This window comes from Mustelus asterias, chromosome 6 (genome assembly GCF_964213995.1).
Source record: "Mustelus asterias chromosome 6, sMusAst1.hap1.1, whole genome shotgun sequence".
Taxonomy (NCBI): domain Eukaryota; kingdom Metazoa; phylum Chordata; class Chondrichthyes; order Carcharhiniformes; family Triakidae; genus Mustelus; species Mustelus asterias.
Window position 1 is genome coordinate 86,030,736 of NC_135806.1, and position 14,355 is coordinate 86,045,090.

Genomic DNA, 14,355 nt, shown 5'->3' on the forward strand with positions numbered 1-14,355 from the left:
TATGGGAGTAGGGTCTGGGTGGGATTGTGGTCGGTGCAGACTCGATGGGCCGAATGGCCTCTTTCTGTACTGTAGGGTTTCTATGATTTCTATGATTTCAACCCAACATTCCTGCCTATTCCCAATAACGTTTCACCCCTTGTTAATCAAGAATGGCTAATCTATCTAACCTACAACCTTGGCACACTAAGGGGCAATTTATCATGACTAATCCACCTAACCTGCCCATCTTTGGACTGTGGGAGGAAACCGGAGCACCCGGAAGAAACTCACACAGACACGGGGAGAATGTACGAACTCCACACAGTGACCCAAGGCCAGAATTGAACTGGCCTCTGCTCACCCGGGTCCTTGTGCTAACCACTGTGTCACTCACATGGCAGATGAAATGGGAAGTAATACATTTGATAAGAGATTAACGAATGGGGCATTAAATAAATTGTACAATTTTAAAAAGAGCACAAGAACCGAGATACCTGGGGTTGCATGTACAGAGTGGATGTCAGCCATGGTTCAGCTGGTGGTACTCATGCTGTGAGTCACAAGCTTGAAGGTTTGGTATCACTCCAGGATTTGAGCACAAACACCAATACTGATATTCCATTCCAAAACAGTAGTGAGGGATTCCTGCACTGTCAAATGACAGTTGGACGATGACCTGTTATACCATCTGCCCTCTCCAGTAAACAAAAAAGATTCCATGGTACTATTTTAAAGATGATGACTTCATTCAAAAAAAAACACTCAAAATTGCTTGGCCCAGGTGGGACCAATACCTATCTCTCAATTAACATCACAAAAATAGAAAACACGGTCATTATCACACAGCTGTGCACAAACTTGCTCCTGTTTGCCTGCATGACTACGGCTAAGTGACTACATTTCAAAAGTACTTAATTGGCTGTAAAGCGCTTTGGGACGTCCTGAGGTTGTGAAAGGCACCCTATAAATGCAAATAAAAACAAAAAGTTGGGAAAAACTCAGCATGTCTTGCACCATCTGTGGGGGCAGAAACAGAGTTAATGTTGCAAGTCCAATAAGACTCTCCTTTTGAATTATAAACTGGAGTCTTTTTCTCTTTGAAGCTGGCAAGAGACATCAAGAAGTCAGTTAAATAAGCACATGAGATCCTTAGTTTTATTGACATACGGGCATAGAGAGGTTAAGTGGGTGGGCAAAAACTTTGCAGATGGAATATAATGTCGGAAAATGTGAAGCCATGCACTTTGGTAGGAAGAACAACGAGCTGAATATTATTTAAATGGAAAATTGGGGACCTTGAGCATAAATCACAAAAAGCTAGCATTCAAGTTCAGCAGGTAATTGGGAAGGCAAATGGAATGGTTGGCCTTTATTTCAAAGGGAATGGAGTATAAAAATAGAGAAATCATACTAAAACAATACAAAGCATTAGTTAGATTACACCTGCTATATTGTGAACAGTTTTGGTCCCCTTATTTAAGATATATGGACATTGAAAGCAGTCCAGAGGAGGTTCACTAGTTTATTCTGGGTATGGAGGGACTTTTTTTTTTAAATGAGAGGATGTCCAGTAGTTTGGTCCTGTACTCACTGGAGGTTAGAAGAATGAGAGGCGACCTGACTGAGACATATAGAATTCTCAAAGAATTGACAAGGTAGATGCTGAGAGGTTGTTTCCCCTTGTGGCAGAGTCTACAATACAGGGCATATTCTCAAGAGTAAAGGGGTCGCCCATTTAAGACAGAGATGAGGAGGAATTTCTTCCCTCAGGAGTGTAGTGAATCTGTAGAATTCTTTACCACAGAGAGCTGTACAGGCTGAGTTGTTAAATATTTTCAAGGCTGAGATAGACAGATTTTTATTCAGTAATGGAATCGACAGTAATGGGGATAAGGCGGGAAAGTGGAGTTGACGATTATCATATCAGATCAGTCATGATCTCATTGAATGGCAGATCAGAATTGATGGGCTGAATGGCTTGCTTCTCATCCTGTCTTATAAGAAGTGTCCAAAAGCAAAGAAATTACATTAAACTTTTAAAGAACACTGCTCAATCCTCAGCTGGAATATTGGGCAGCATTTTTGTTTTGAGAATTGGACCCAAACAATGGAACCACTTTCAGGTCCAAACTCACATCATGTTGACACCCGAGGGCCTACATGATTTTTAGACAGCTGACCAATCTGTAGCCTGGGTGCCTGCTTGCCCCCCAACAGAGAGGGCTCCCACAGTTTGGCGGTCCCACCATCAGAGGTGGGAGCTGTTTGATGTGACCCCAGCTGTGGTCATCCAACAGATGTAGCCATGGGGTCGGGGAGGGATAAAAATTCCTTTGTAGTGCTAGTTTTGCCTGGTCTGCTGTGGGCAGACCGCCATCATGTATTAGTCTGGAATCCCATCCATCCAAGCCTCCCCAAACACCATCTCACCAACATCCATCCACTTTTAAAATGGCCTGAAGGTGGGGAACATGCCGGCAAACCAGCACACTGCTCTTAGAAGTCAATTTTTAAAAAAAATTGGAGCAGGTTGTTGGGATCTGGAATGCATTTCCTGAAAGGTGGCGGTTTCAATTGCAGCTTTTAAAAGAGAATTGGATATATATTTGATGTGAAAATATTTTTACAATGCCATGGGAAAAGAGCAAGAGCAGGATTAATTGGATAGCTCAATCAGTGAGCCAGCACAAACATGGCCAAGTGGCCTCCATTTGTTCCATATCATTCCCCAATAATTTAATTTCACTACCTTCATCACAATATATAATACACAATCCCACCACTGACTCCCCTATGGACCTTAGCCTGCTTCATTTTGGAGAGCCTCAGTATTAAAAAAGTGTCTCAGGAAATTTTAGGGTTTAAGCACTGACAGTATTTACAAAGAGAGAGTCTGGAAGAAGTTAATATAACTCGAAAAAGCAGTTGGATCATTTTGATTTTGTAACAACAAATTGCTTTTATGTGCTGCTTTTAATGTAACAAGGCAGCCCAAGGCACTTCACAAGTTTTCACTGTATAAATCACTGAGGCATTTTGATAGGTGATGGAAAAAAAAATTCTTCTAATTTTCTGCTCTCCTGCTTTGCTGATGTCAAAGTGCAGAAAGATTTCAGGCAACAAAAAGCCACTAGTACTTTGCCAAAGTGACCTTTCTTTAATTAAGAATCTAGATAACAGATCTTTGCCAATTATGATAGGCATCCTGAAGAATCAGTTGAAGCAATCAGATGTGGGATGCATTAATTTGTTTATACTTCCCGAGTTGAGAGTGGGAGGGTTTTGATATTCGTACTCCTATTGTTAATTCGGTTACTGTCATCTGATTTAGCATGAGCTGGGAGTTAAACCTAGAAATTTATGGTCTTCAGGATTCAGTGCCATCCTGGGTGGTGTCCTTAAGATTCTAAGGTCAGTAAATGTATAGATCTCTCCAAACAATAGAGTCAAATACATCAGAAATCTGATGATGTACTTTGAACAATTTTGCAATACTATAGTGACTGCCACATAGCAACTGTATAAAGAATGACCAAAAACTTCTAGTTAAGTAGGGGACCTTAAGCGGGTCCTCAAAACTCACCGCATCAAGTGCCTTGGTATAAAAGCCATTTTGTACATTAAAACAATTGTACACTACTCGAATACAAGGCTTTATATTTAATGTTTATCCTTGCAGTCTCCAAGTATAACAAGTCCTCCCTCCCCATCATTTCATACCTGACATTGACGGCGAAAAACAATACAGGGGTGAGCCAAAACATTTTCTGTGAAGAGACTTTAAATGAAAAAGTAGAATTAGACAAAAATCCAAGCACAGAAAAGATTTCAATCAAGTTCCAACAGATTAGTCCAAACAAAAACTATCACAGGCAAAGAATCATACAGTGCAGTAGAGGCTCTTCAGCCCATTGAGTCTGCACCGACACGCGAGAACCACCTAATCCCATTGCCTTGATTATTAATTTATGAATCATTTATCAATGATCTAAATGATGTAACACAGGACTGTTATAATTTCCTCACTTGAAAATTAATCATTCCAAATTAGGTGTTCTTTAATGAAGAATCATTAACTATGGGCCTATATTCACATTATTTTTCTCTGAAATGGCACAAGGTTAATTTAAACTTAATGTAATGCCACATTTTTACTTTTTCAGTCAAGTCATTTTAGTTTTATGCATTTGGTAGAGAACACCAGAATATTTTAAATCTATTTTTCCTCTTCCAGTCACAGACTTTTAAAGAATCAGCTTTCCCTTGTTTAGTTCTTATCAAGAGACTGACATCAAGCAGAACATATAATATTTATTAGTATTTTTTAAAAAGATATAAACTTTCTTAGTTAATTTAAATGAAGCACCATGTTTGGTTCGAAGCAATAGCACCAAACGTCAGTTCACGTCAGCAGGGAGTGTGAACAAAAGCATAAATACTGTACCTTGCAAGACCAACACCAAACCCTGCAAATCTATTTAACTGATCTGTAACAAAATAAAAACAGGAGAAAACGTTACCACAATTGATTTTTCAAACTACATGAAGCATCTATTAATTACATTTACCAATTGCTTCTCCATCCTCATTCAATAGACTAACTTTGTTCTGGCATGAAAGCATCAAATAAGTGTTTTGTAATGTGATAATGCTAATCTGAAGTCAACTATATAACTTCAAAATCCAGGAAATGTTCACAATTGCATCAATACTGATTCAATATCAAACCATTTTATTGATGTTGCATCCTGCTCGTGTTCACACTATTCTCATGTCGTGACCATGCATTCAGCTTATAGGATTAAATATCTCAGATACTATTCAATTTTTCATTCAATGTGCATTTTAAACACCTTGACCTTCCATGTACATGAAATTTAATTAATGCAAGCAGATACTGATGGTGCAAATATACCAGAACATTCTTGCATAGAAGCTGCATTTGACAAAAATACAGATACCAGCTTAAGTACATATGCTATTAAAATGGCTCCCTGTAAGGGCAAAGGGATAAACATATAGAAGGGGATTAACTCTGTTCTTTTTATTAAAATGAACCCAATTATAGCTCGCTGCCCACAAACTAAACATGTATGCACATTTTGAATAATGCAGCAAACATTTAACAGGTTAAAAAAAATTTGCAACTTAAAAAAATGCACAATGCAAAGAATGCATATCTTCATGAATAAAGGCAAAACATATTTTATGTTCTTCATAAGATATAAGGCACAAAAACAGGGCATTTGGCCCAACCAGTCGATGCCAGTGTTTATGCTCCACTCAAGCCTCCATTCTTCCTCATCTAAATCCACCACCTATTACCACTTATTATTGCCATTTATTTTGTTACCCCTTACATGTTTGTCTAGTTTCCCCTTAAATGCAAACCTAGTCTTCTCTTCAACCACTCCATGATAGTGAATTCCACATTCTTACCACTCTTTTGGTGCAGAAGAGTTTTCTGAATTCCCTTTGGATTCATTAGTGACTATCTTCTGCTGATGTCCTCGAGTTATGCTCTTCCCCACAAGAGGAAATATTCGCTCTGCATATATTCTGTCAAAACCTTTCACAGTTTCAAAAGCTTCAGAGGTCACTTTTTATTCAAGAGAAAAGAGACCCAGCTAATCAATCCCTTCCTGATTCGTAACTTCACACATCTCTGTTATCATCCTTGTAAATCATCTCTGCACCCCTTCCAGTGCCTTTATATTCTTTTTTTATAATATGGCAACCAGAACTGCACACAGTACTATAAGCATGCTCTAAATAAGTTTCAAGGTTTAAGAATAACTTCCTTACTTTTCAATTGCATCCCTCTAGAAGTTAAGCCTTATATATGGTTTGTTTTTTGTTTTGATCTTGCTAACCTGTGACAAATCTTTTAATGATTGGTGTACTTGTACCCCAGTATCCCTTCGTTCCTCTCCCCTTTCCAGACTTGCATCTTCGAAGCAATAATTGACCACCCTACTCTTCCCACCAAAATGTACTACTACACATTTATCAGTGTTGAACTTCATTTGCTAATTATATGCCCATTGTCCAAGTTTATTAATATCCTCCTGTAATTTGTTGCAGACTGACTGGATTGGTGGCATGGAATCAGTTGGCCAAATGGTAGTCTTCTGTGCTGTAAATGACTCACCACCTGTACCCACCACTACCACCCTCCCACAATTTGGCGCCATCTGCAAAGTTAAAGATTGTATTTGCGATTCCAAAGTCCAAACCAATGTAGACTGTAAATATCCTTGCAGCTATAAAATAAATTGATTTTGCAAGAACTGGAAATAATGACCAAATGCCATGAGCGTAGTAGTGACATCAGAAAACAAAAAAAAATGAACTGAAAAATATAAAAATATACATCGAAAGGAAAATCAGTGATATTAAGACATTTAACGAGGGAAGATTACCTACAGTGTCTTTTTAATATAAGGAAATGATTTATAAAGAATCAACTAAAGGCATAATGTTATCAGATCTACTGTGCATTGTGCAAATAATTGAACAGATGCAGGATAGCTTTTTGAGAATAACATGATCAAAATTTGCGAGACCAAGATTAGATTGTAAACGCAACACAATGGCCCATCCATTCCAAGCTTCCGGGAATCATAACTGGGGGTGGATACCACAAAGGGGTCCAGGGCAGCACCAACATTCCTCCCCCCAAAAGACTCCAGGTACAGATTGCTTGGCAAGTTCAAACTTCCATTGGGCAATTACTCAGCAATTAGATCCAAAAGTGTAATTTAAATTACAAACTCTGGATGGTTCCAACTGTCTTAATAGTTACCTGGGAAAAGTTAGAAGAATGAAAACCACTTCTAACCAGCTCCTCTCACCACCCCCCCACCACACTAACCAGACCCCCTTCCATTTGACTCCCGTGAACACCTCACCACTGAGCACCCGCCCCCCCCAACATCGACCACCCGAAGCTCCCCCGAAGAGACAAACCCAAAGACAACTGGAGTCGGAAGATCGAGCGACAAAGGAGCAGCTGGATTTACAGGTAAATAGTTTGGAGCAGAGTGGCTATTCAATTCTGATGCCCGATATGTTAATACAAACACTTGCACAACAACAACTGCTTGTAATTATTTAGTAATATAGTAAAACAGACAGTTATCAAGTAACATCCGACACCAAACCACATAAGGAGCTATTAGGGCCAATGACCAAAAAAAAGCTTTGTCAAAAATGTACATTTTAAGGAGAATCTAAAAGGAGGAAAGAGAGAGGTAGAGAGGCAGAACTATTTAGGAAGGGAGAAGGAACTTTTTCAAAGACGTTAAGATGATCAGATATTGAACTTGCATGCCAGCTTTTTGTGATTTATGCAATAAGACATCCAAATCCCTTTGTGCTCCAGTTCTCTGCAGTCTTTCTTTATTTAAATATTTAGTTCCTTTATTCTTCCTGCCGAAGTGCACAACTTCACATTTTCCTACATATTCCATTTGCTAAACTTTTGCCTCAACTAACCTGTCTATATCCCTCTGTAAACTCCATACCATCCTCACCACTAAGCTTCCCACCTACTTTTGTATCATCCACAAAGAGCACATTCACTTCCCTCATCCTAGTCATTTATACTGTAAATAATTGTGGCCCCGTATGGATCCCTGTGGCACTCCCATTAGTTACAGGTAACCACCCTGAAGATGCACCTCTTATTCCAACTCTATCTGTTACCCAATCCACTATCCATGTTGATATACCACCCTCAACATCATGGTGTCTTATCTCAAGTACCTTTTTGTGCAGTATCTTATTGAACACCTTTTAGAAATCTAAGTATATTACATCTACTGGTTCCCCTTTGTCTGTACTGCTCGTTACCACCTCAAAGAATTCTAATAAAATTCCCAGGCATGATCTCCCTTTCATGAAGCTATGCTGATTATTACATCCTTTATAATGGCCACTAACATTTTCCCAATGATTAAGTTTATTTATTAGTGTCACAAGTAGGCTTACATCAATACTGCAATTAAGAACAAAGAACATTACAGCACAAACAGGCTCTTCGGCCCTCCAAGCCTGCACCAACCATGCTGCCCGCCTGAACTAAAACCCCCTACTATTCAGGAGACCATATCCCTCTATTCGCATCCTATTCATGTATTTGTCCAGACGCCCCTTAAAACTCACTATTGTATCTGCTTCCACTACCTCCCCCGGCAGCAGGTTCCAAGCACCCACCACCCTCTAAAAAAATTTGCCTCGTTCATCTCCTTTAAACCTGGTCCCACACAACTTAAACCTATGCCCCCTACTAATTGACTCTTCCACCCTGGGAAAAAGCTTCTGACTAGCCACTCTGTCCATGCCCCTCAATCTTGTAGACTTCTATCAGGTCGCCCCTCAACCTCCGTCGTTCCAGTGAGAACAAACCAAGTTTCTCCAACGTCTCCTTATAGCTAATGCCCTCCATACCAGGCAACATTCTGGTAAATCTTTTCTGAACCCTCTCCAGAGCTTCCACATCTTTCTGGTAGTGTGGCAACCAGAATTGAACACAATATTCCAAGCGTGGCTTAACTTAAGATTCTATAAAGCTGTAACATGACTTGCCAATTTTTAAACTCAATACCCCGGCCGATGAAGGCAAGCACGCCGTATGCCTTCTTGACTATCTTCTCCACCTGTGTTGCCACTTTCAGTGACCTGTGCACCTGTACACCCATATCCCTCTGCCTATCAATACTCTTGAGGATTCTGCCATTTACTGTATATTTCCTAACTCTATTAGACCTTCCAAAATGCATTACTTCACATTTGTCCAGATTAAACTCCATCTGCTATCTCTCCGCCCAAGCTTCCAACCGATCTATATCCTGCTGTAACCTCCGATGGTCCTCATCGCTATCCACAAATCCAGCAACCGCTGTGTCGTCCGCAAACTTACTAATCAAACCAGTTACATTTTCCTCCAAATCATTTATATACATCACAAAATAGCAAAGGTCCCAGCACTGATCCCTGAGGAATGCCATTTGTCACAGCCCTCCATTCAGAAACGCACCCTTCCACTGCTATCCTCTGTCTTCTATGACCGAGCCAGCTCTGTATCCACCTTGCCAGCTCACCTCTGATCCCAGGCAACTTCACCTTCTGCACCAGTCTGCCATGAGGGACCTTGTCAAAGAGCTTACTGAAGTCCATGTAGACAACATCCACTGCCCTCCCCTCAATCATCTTTGTCACTTCCTCAAAAAACTCGATAAAGTTAGTGAGACATGACCTCCCCTTCACAAAACTAAGTTACCGTGCAAATTGCCTAGTCGCCACACTCCGGCGCCTATTTGGTTACATCGAGGGAGAAATTTGCATGGCCAATGCACCTAACCAATACGTCTTTCGGACTGTGGGAGGAAATCGGAGCATCCAGAGGAAACCCACACAATGAAGGGGAGAACATGCAGACGCCGCAAAGATAGTGACTTGAGCCGGGAATTGAACCCGGGTCCCTGGCGCAGTGAGGCAGCAGCGCTAACCACTGTGCCACATGAAGTTAAGCTAACTAGCTGATAGTTACCTGTTTTTTTATCTCCCACCTTTTTGAAAGAAAATGTTACATTGGCAGTTTATCAATCTTCTGGGACTTTTCTTGGAAGATTGCTACCAGCGCAGCTACTATCTCTGTAGCTACTTCTTTTAATATACTGGGATGCAATCCATCAGGTCCAGGGCACTTATCAGCCTTTAGCTTCATAGTACTTTTTCTCTAGTGATTGTTATGGCATTTATTTCTTAGTATTTCTTCTCTAGCAATTGTTATTGTATTTATTTTCATCCCCTTCTAACTCTTGATTATTTAGTATTTTTGGAATGTTATTAATCTTCCAACATCAGGACTGACGCAAAGTATTTCAGCCCTCTGCCATTTCCTAATCCCTCATTATTATTTCCCCAGTCTCATTCTCCAAGGGGCTTATGCTCACTTTGGCCTCTCTTCTTTTTTATACATTTAAAGAAGTTCTTGCTGTCTAGTTTATCTACTCCCTCTATTTTTTTGTCATCTTTTATTGTTTTTAAAACGTTTCCAATCCTCTGGCTTACCACTAATCTTTGCCACATTGTATGGTTTTGTTTTAGTTTAATACAATCCTTATCTTCTGTGGTTAACCATGGTGGATTTATCTTCCATTAGAATCTTTCTTCATCACTGGGATATATAGGGTGGCACAGAGTTTAGCAGTACTGCCCCTCAGTGCCAGGAACCAGGTTCAATTCCAGCCTCGGTTCACTGTCTATGTGGAATTTGCACATTCCCTGTGTCTGTGTGGGTTTCCTCCGGGTGCTCTTGTTTCCTCCCAAAGATGTGCAGATTAGGTTGATTGGTTATGCTAAATTGCCCCTTAGTGTCAGGGGGACTAGCAGGAGAAATACGTCAGGTTAAGGGGATAGGGTCTGGGTAGGATTGTTGTCAGTGCAGGCTTGATGGGTCTAAAAGGCCTCCTTCTGCAGTGTAGGGATTTTACGATCTTATATATTGCAAGTCATGAACTACTTTCAGAAATGTCTGCTATTGCTGATCAACTGTCTTTCTTGCTAAACTACCTTTCCAGTCCACTTCAGCCAAATCTGCCCTCATTCCTGTATAATTACCCTTATTTCTGACCCAAGTTTTGCACTCAAACTGAATGCTAAATTCTACGATGTTATGGTCACCGCTTCCTTCTTTTACTCTTGAAATAGTTTATTAAACCTGCCTCATTACACAGTATCAAGTCCAAAATAGTCTGATCCCTGGTTGGACCCACACCATAAATGTTCCAGGAAACTGTCCCAAATATACTCGACGAATTCTTCCTCATGACTACCTCTGCCATTTTGATTTTCCAAATCTACATGAAGATTAAAGTTACCCATGATTGGAGTACTGCCTTTCTAACAGCATGCACTTCTAAACAAATAACAACTATACATGGTCTCCCACTAAAGCTATGCGGAAGACTAGCTGGATTTCTACAAATTGTTCTGTTTGCATTGATTGTTCAATCTAACTCTTTCTCAGAATTCAGTTCTCATCCACTTTGTCCTGTTTCAAAATAACAGCCTTCTCCTATCATCCAAATCCACCATTTTGGTGATGATCAACTGTTTTTCATCAGTTTTCTTTGGATCACACATCCTCAGACATTTAATGCTCTCAATTTAATGGCTGAATGATCCAATCATGATCTTGTCCACGCCAATAAATAGAGTAATAAAAATGTTGTTTATTTCATTTCCTCTAGGACATGGTCTAAGCATCAGTCACCAATGGTTACCTTTGAAGGCAACATCATTTGCCCCTCACCCGTATCACAATCTTCTTGGCTTGACCTTACACCTTAATGATTAAGGTTGACTCCAAAAAGACCTGTTTCTTTCTGCTGCACTTCCTATTCCTCTATGTTTTAAAGTTGAAGCCTCACCGAAAGGATTATATCCTTGTACAAGATCAAAATTTTGATTGACAATCCCTCAGTCACCTCTCTTCTCCATTGTTATTGCTTTTCTTCGTCTTTCCTAAGTACCACATTATTTGAATGGAAACAATCATCTAATGCCCTCTTGAATGCCTTATTTGAACCTGCCTCCACCGCAATTCGTACATTCTAGATCCGAACCACTCGTGAGAAAATGTTTTTTTCTCACGTCACATTTGCTATTTTTGCAAATCACTTTAAATTTGTGCTCTCTCGTTGATTCTTTTATAAGAATAGTTTCTCCCCATCTATTTTGTCCAGCCACCTCACAGTTTTGAGCATCTCTATCAAATCTCCTTGTCGTCTTCTCTCCAAGTAGAGCAGTCCCAACCTCTCCAGTCTACCCTCATAACTGAAGTTTCTCATGGTGGAACTATTCTTGGAAATCACTTCAATGCGTTCACGTCCTTCCTATAGTGTGACACCAGAACTGTTCACAATACTGCAGCTGAGATCTAACTAGTGTCTTGTATAAGTTCAACATAACCATCTTGCTCTTATCCTCTAGGCCCTTATTAAGTCTATATGGGTAGAACTGAGAAATAAGAAGAGGGAAATCACTGATAGGGTTGTACTATAGGCCCCCAAATAGTCAGCGGGAAATTGAGGAGCAAATATGGAAGGCGATTACAGATAGCTCCAAGAAAAATAGGGTGGCAATAGTAGGGGATTTTAACTTTCCCAACATTGACTGGGACAGCCATAGTGGTAGTGGGTTGGATGGACAGAAATTTGTCGAGTGTATTCAGGAGGAATTTCGCATTGTGTTTGGATGGCCCGACTAGAGAGGGGGTAAAACTTGACCTCCTCTTGGGAAATAAGGAAGGGCAGGTGACAGAAGTGTTAGTGAGCGATCACTTTGGGACCAGTCACCATAATTTTAAGATAGCTATGGAGAATGATAGGTCTGGCCCAAAAGTTAAAATTCTAAACTGGGACAAGGCCAATTTTGTTGGCATCAGGCAGGAACTTTCAAAAGTTAATTGGGGGAGTCTGTGGGAAGGTAAAGGGACATCTGGTAAGTGGCAGGCTTTCAAAAGTGTGTTAACCAGGGTCCAGGGTAAGCACATTCCTCTTAGAGTGAAGGGCAAAGCTGGTAGAAGTAGGGAACCCTGGATGACTCAGGATATTGAGGCCCTGGTCAAGAAGAAGAAGGAGACACATGACATGCATAGGCAGATGGGATCAAGTGAATCCATTGAAGAGTATAGGCGATGTAGAAGAAAGAAATCAGGAGGGCAAAAAGGGACACGAGATTGTTTTGGCAGATAAGGCAAAGGAGAATCCAAAGAGCTTCTACAAATACATAAAGGGCAAAAGAGTAACTAGAAAAAGTGTAGGGTCTCTTAAGGATCAAGGTCATCGATGTGCGGATCTACAAGAAATGGGTGAGATCCTAAATGAATATTTCTCATCAGTATTTACTGTTGAGAAAAGCATGGATGTTAGGGAGCTTGGGGAAATAAATAGTGATGTCTTGAGGAGTGTACATATTACAGAGGAGGTGGTGCTGCAAGTCTTAAAGCACACCAAAGTAGATAAATCCCCGGAACTTGATGAAGTGACATTGTGGGAGGCTAGGGAGGAAATTGTGGGTCTCCTAGCAGAGATATCTGAATCAACGATAGTCACAGGTGAGGTGCCTGAAGATTGGAGGTGGCAAATGTTGTGCCTTTGTTTAAAAAAGGACTGCAGGGAAAAGCCTGGGAACTATAGGCCAGTGAGCCTCAAATCTGTGGTGAGTATTTTGAGAGACAGGATCTACAGGCATGTAGAGATGCAAAGACTGATTAGTCAGCATGGCTTTGAGAGTGGAAAAGCATGTCTCACAAATTTGATTGAGTTTTTTTGAAGGGGTAACCAAGAAGGTAGATGAGGGCAGTGCAGTTGATGTTGTCTACATGGACTTTAGCAAAGCCTTTGACAAGGTACCGCATGGTGGGTTGTTGCACAAGGTTAAATCTCACGGGATCCAAGGTGAGATAGCTAAATGGATACAAAATTGACTTGATGACAGAAACCAGAGGGTAGTTGTAGAGGGTTGCTTTTCAAACTGGGGACCTGTGACCAACGGTGTGCCTCAGGGATCGATGCTGGGTCTATTGTTATTTGTCATTTATATTAATGATTTGAATGAGAATATAGGAGGCATGGTTAGTAAGTTTGCAGATGACACCAGGATTGATGGCATAGTGGACAGTGAAGAAGGTTATCTCCGATTGCAATGGGATCTTGATCAATTGGGCAAGTGGGCTGACGAATGGCAGATGGAGTTTAATTTAGATAAATGTAAGGTGATGCATTTTGGTAGATTGAACCAGGGCAGGACTTACTCAGTTAATGGTAGGGCATTGGCAAGAGTTACAGAACAAAGATCTCGGGGTACAGGTTCATAGCTCCTTGAAAGTGGAGTCACAGGTGGACAGAGTGGTGAAGAAGACATTCAGCTTGGTTTCATTGGTCAGAACATTGAATACAGGAATTGGGACGTCTTGTTGAAGTTGTACAAGACATTGGTAAGGCCACACTTGGAATACAGTGTACAGTTCTGGTCACCCTATTATAGAAAGGATATTATTAAACTGGAAAGAGTGCAGAAGAGATTTACTAGGATGCAACCGAGACTTGATGGTTTGAGTTATAAAGAGAGGCTGGATAGACTGGGACTTTTTTCTCTGGAGCATAGGATGCTGAGGGGTGATCGTATAGAGGTCTATAAAATAATGAGGGGCACAGATCAGCTCGGTACTCAATATCTTTTCCCAAAGGTAGGGGAGTCTAAAACCAGAAGGCATAGATTTAAGGTGAGAAGGGAGAGATACAAAAGGGTCCAGAGGGGCAATTTTTTCACAGAGGGTGGCGACTGTCTGGAACAAGCTGC

At 40.6% G+C, this 14,355-nt stretch overlaps 1 protein-coding gene across 1 annotated transcript in view; it reads right to left on the bottom strand.

Annotated features, from left to right (window-relative positions):
* Positions 1-14,355, bottom strand: part of slc25a46 (solute carrier family 25 member 46) — a 36,367-nt gene that overhangs the window by 17,297 nt on the left and 4,715 nt on the right. Inside the window, exons 2-3 of the mRNA XM_078214676.1 lie at positions 4,427-4,469; positions 3,703-3,760 (exon numbers count right to left, since the gene is read on the bottom strand). Coding sequence (XP_078070802.1) covers positions 3,703-3,760; positions 4,427-4,469 — 101 coding nt within the window. The remainder of the gene's footprint in view (positions 1-3,702; positions 3,761-4,426; positions 4,470-14,355) is intronic.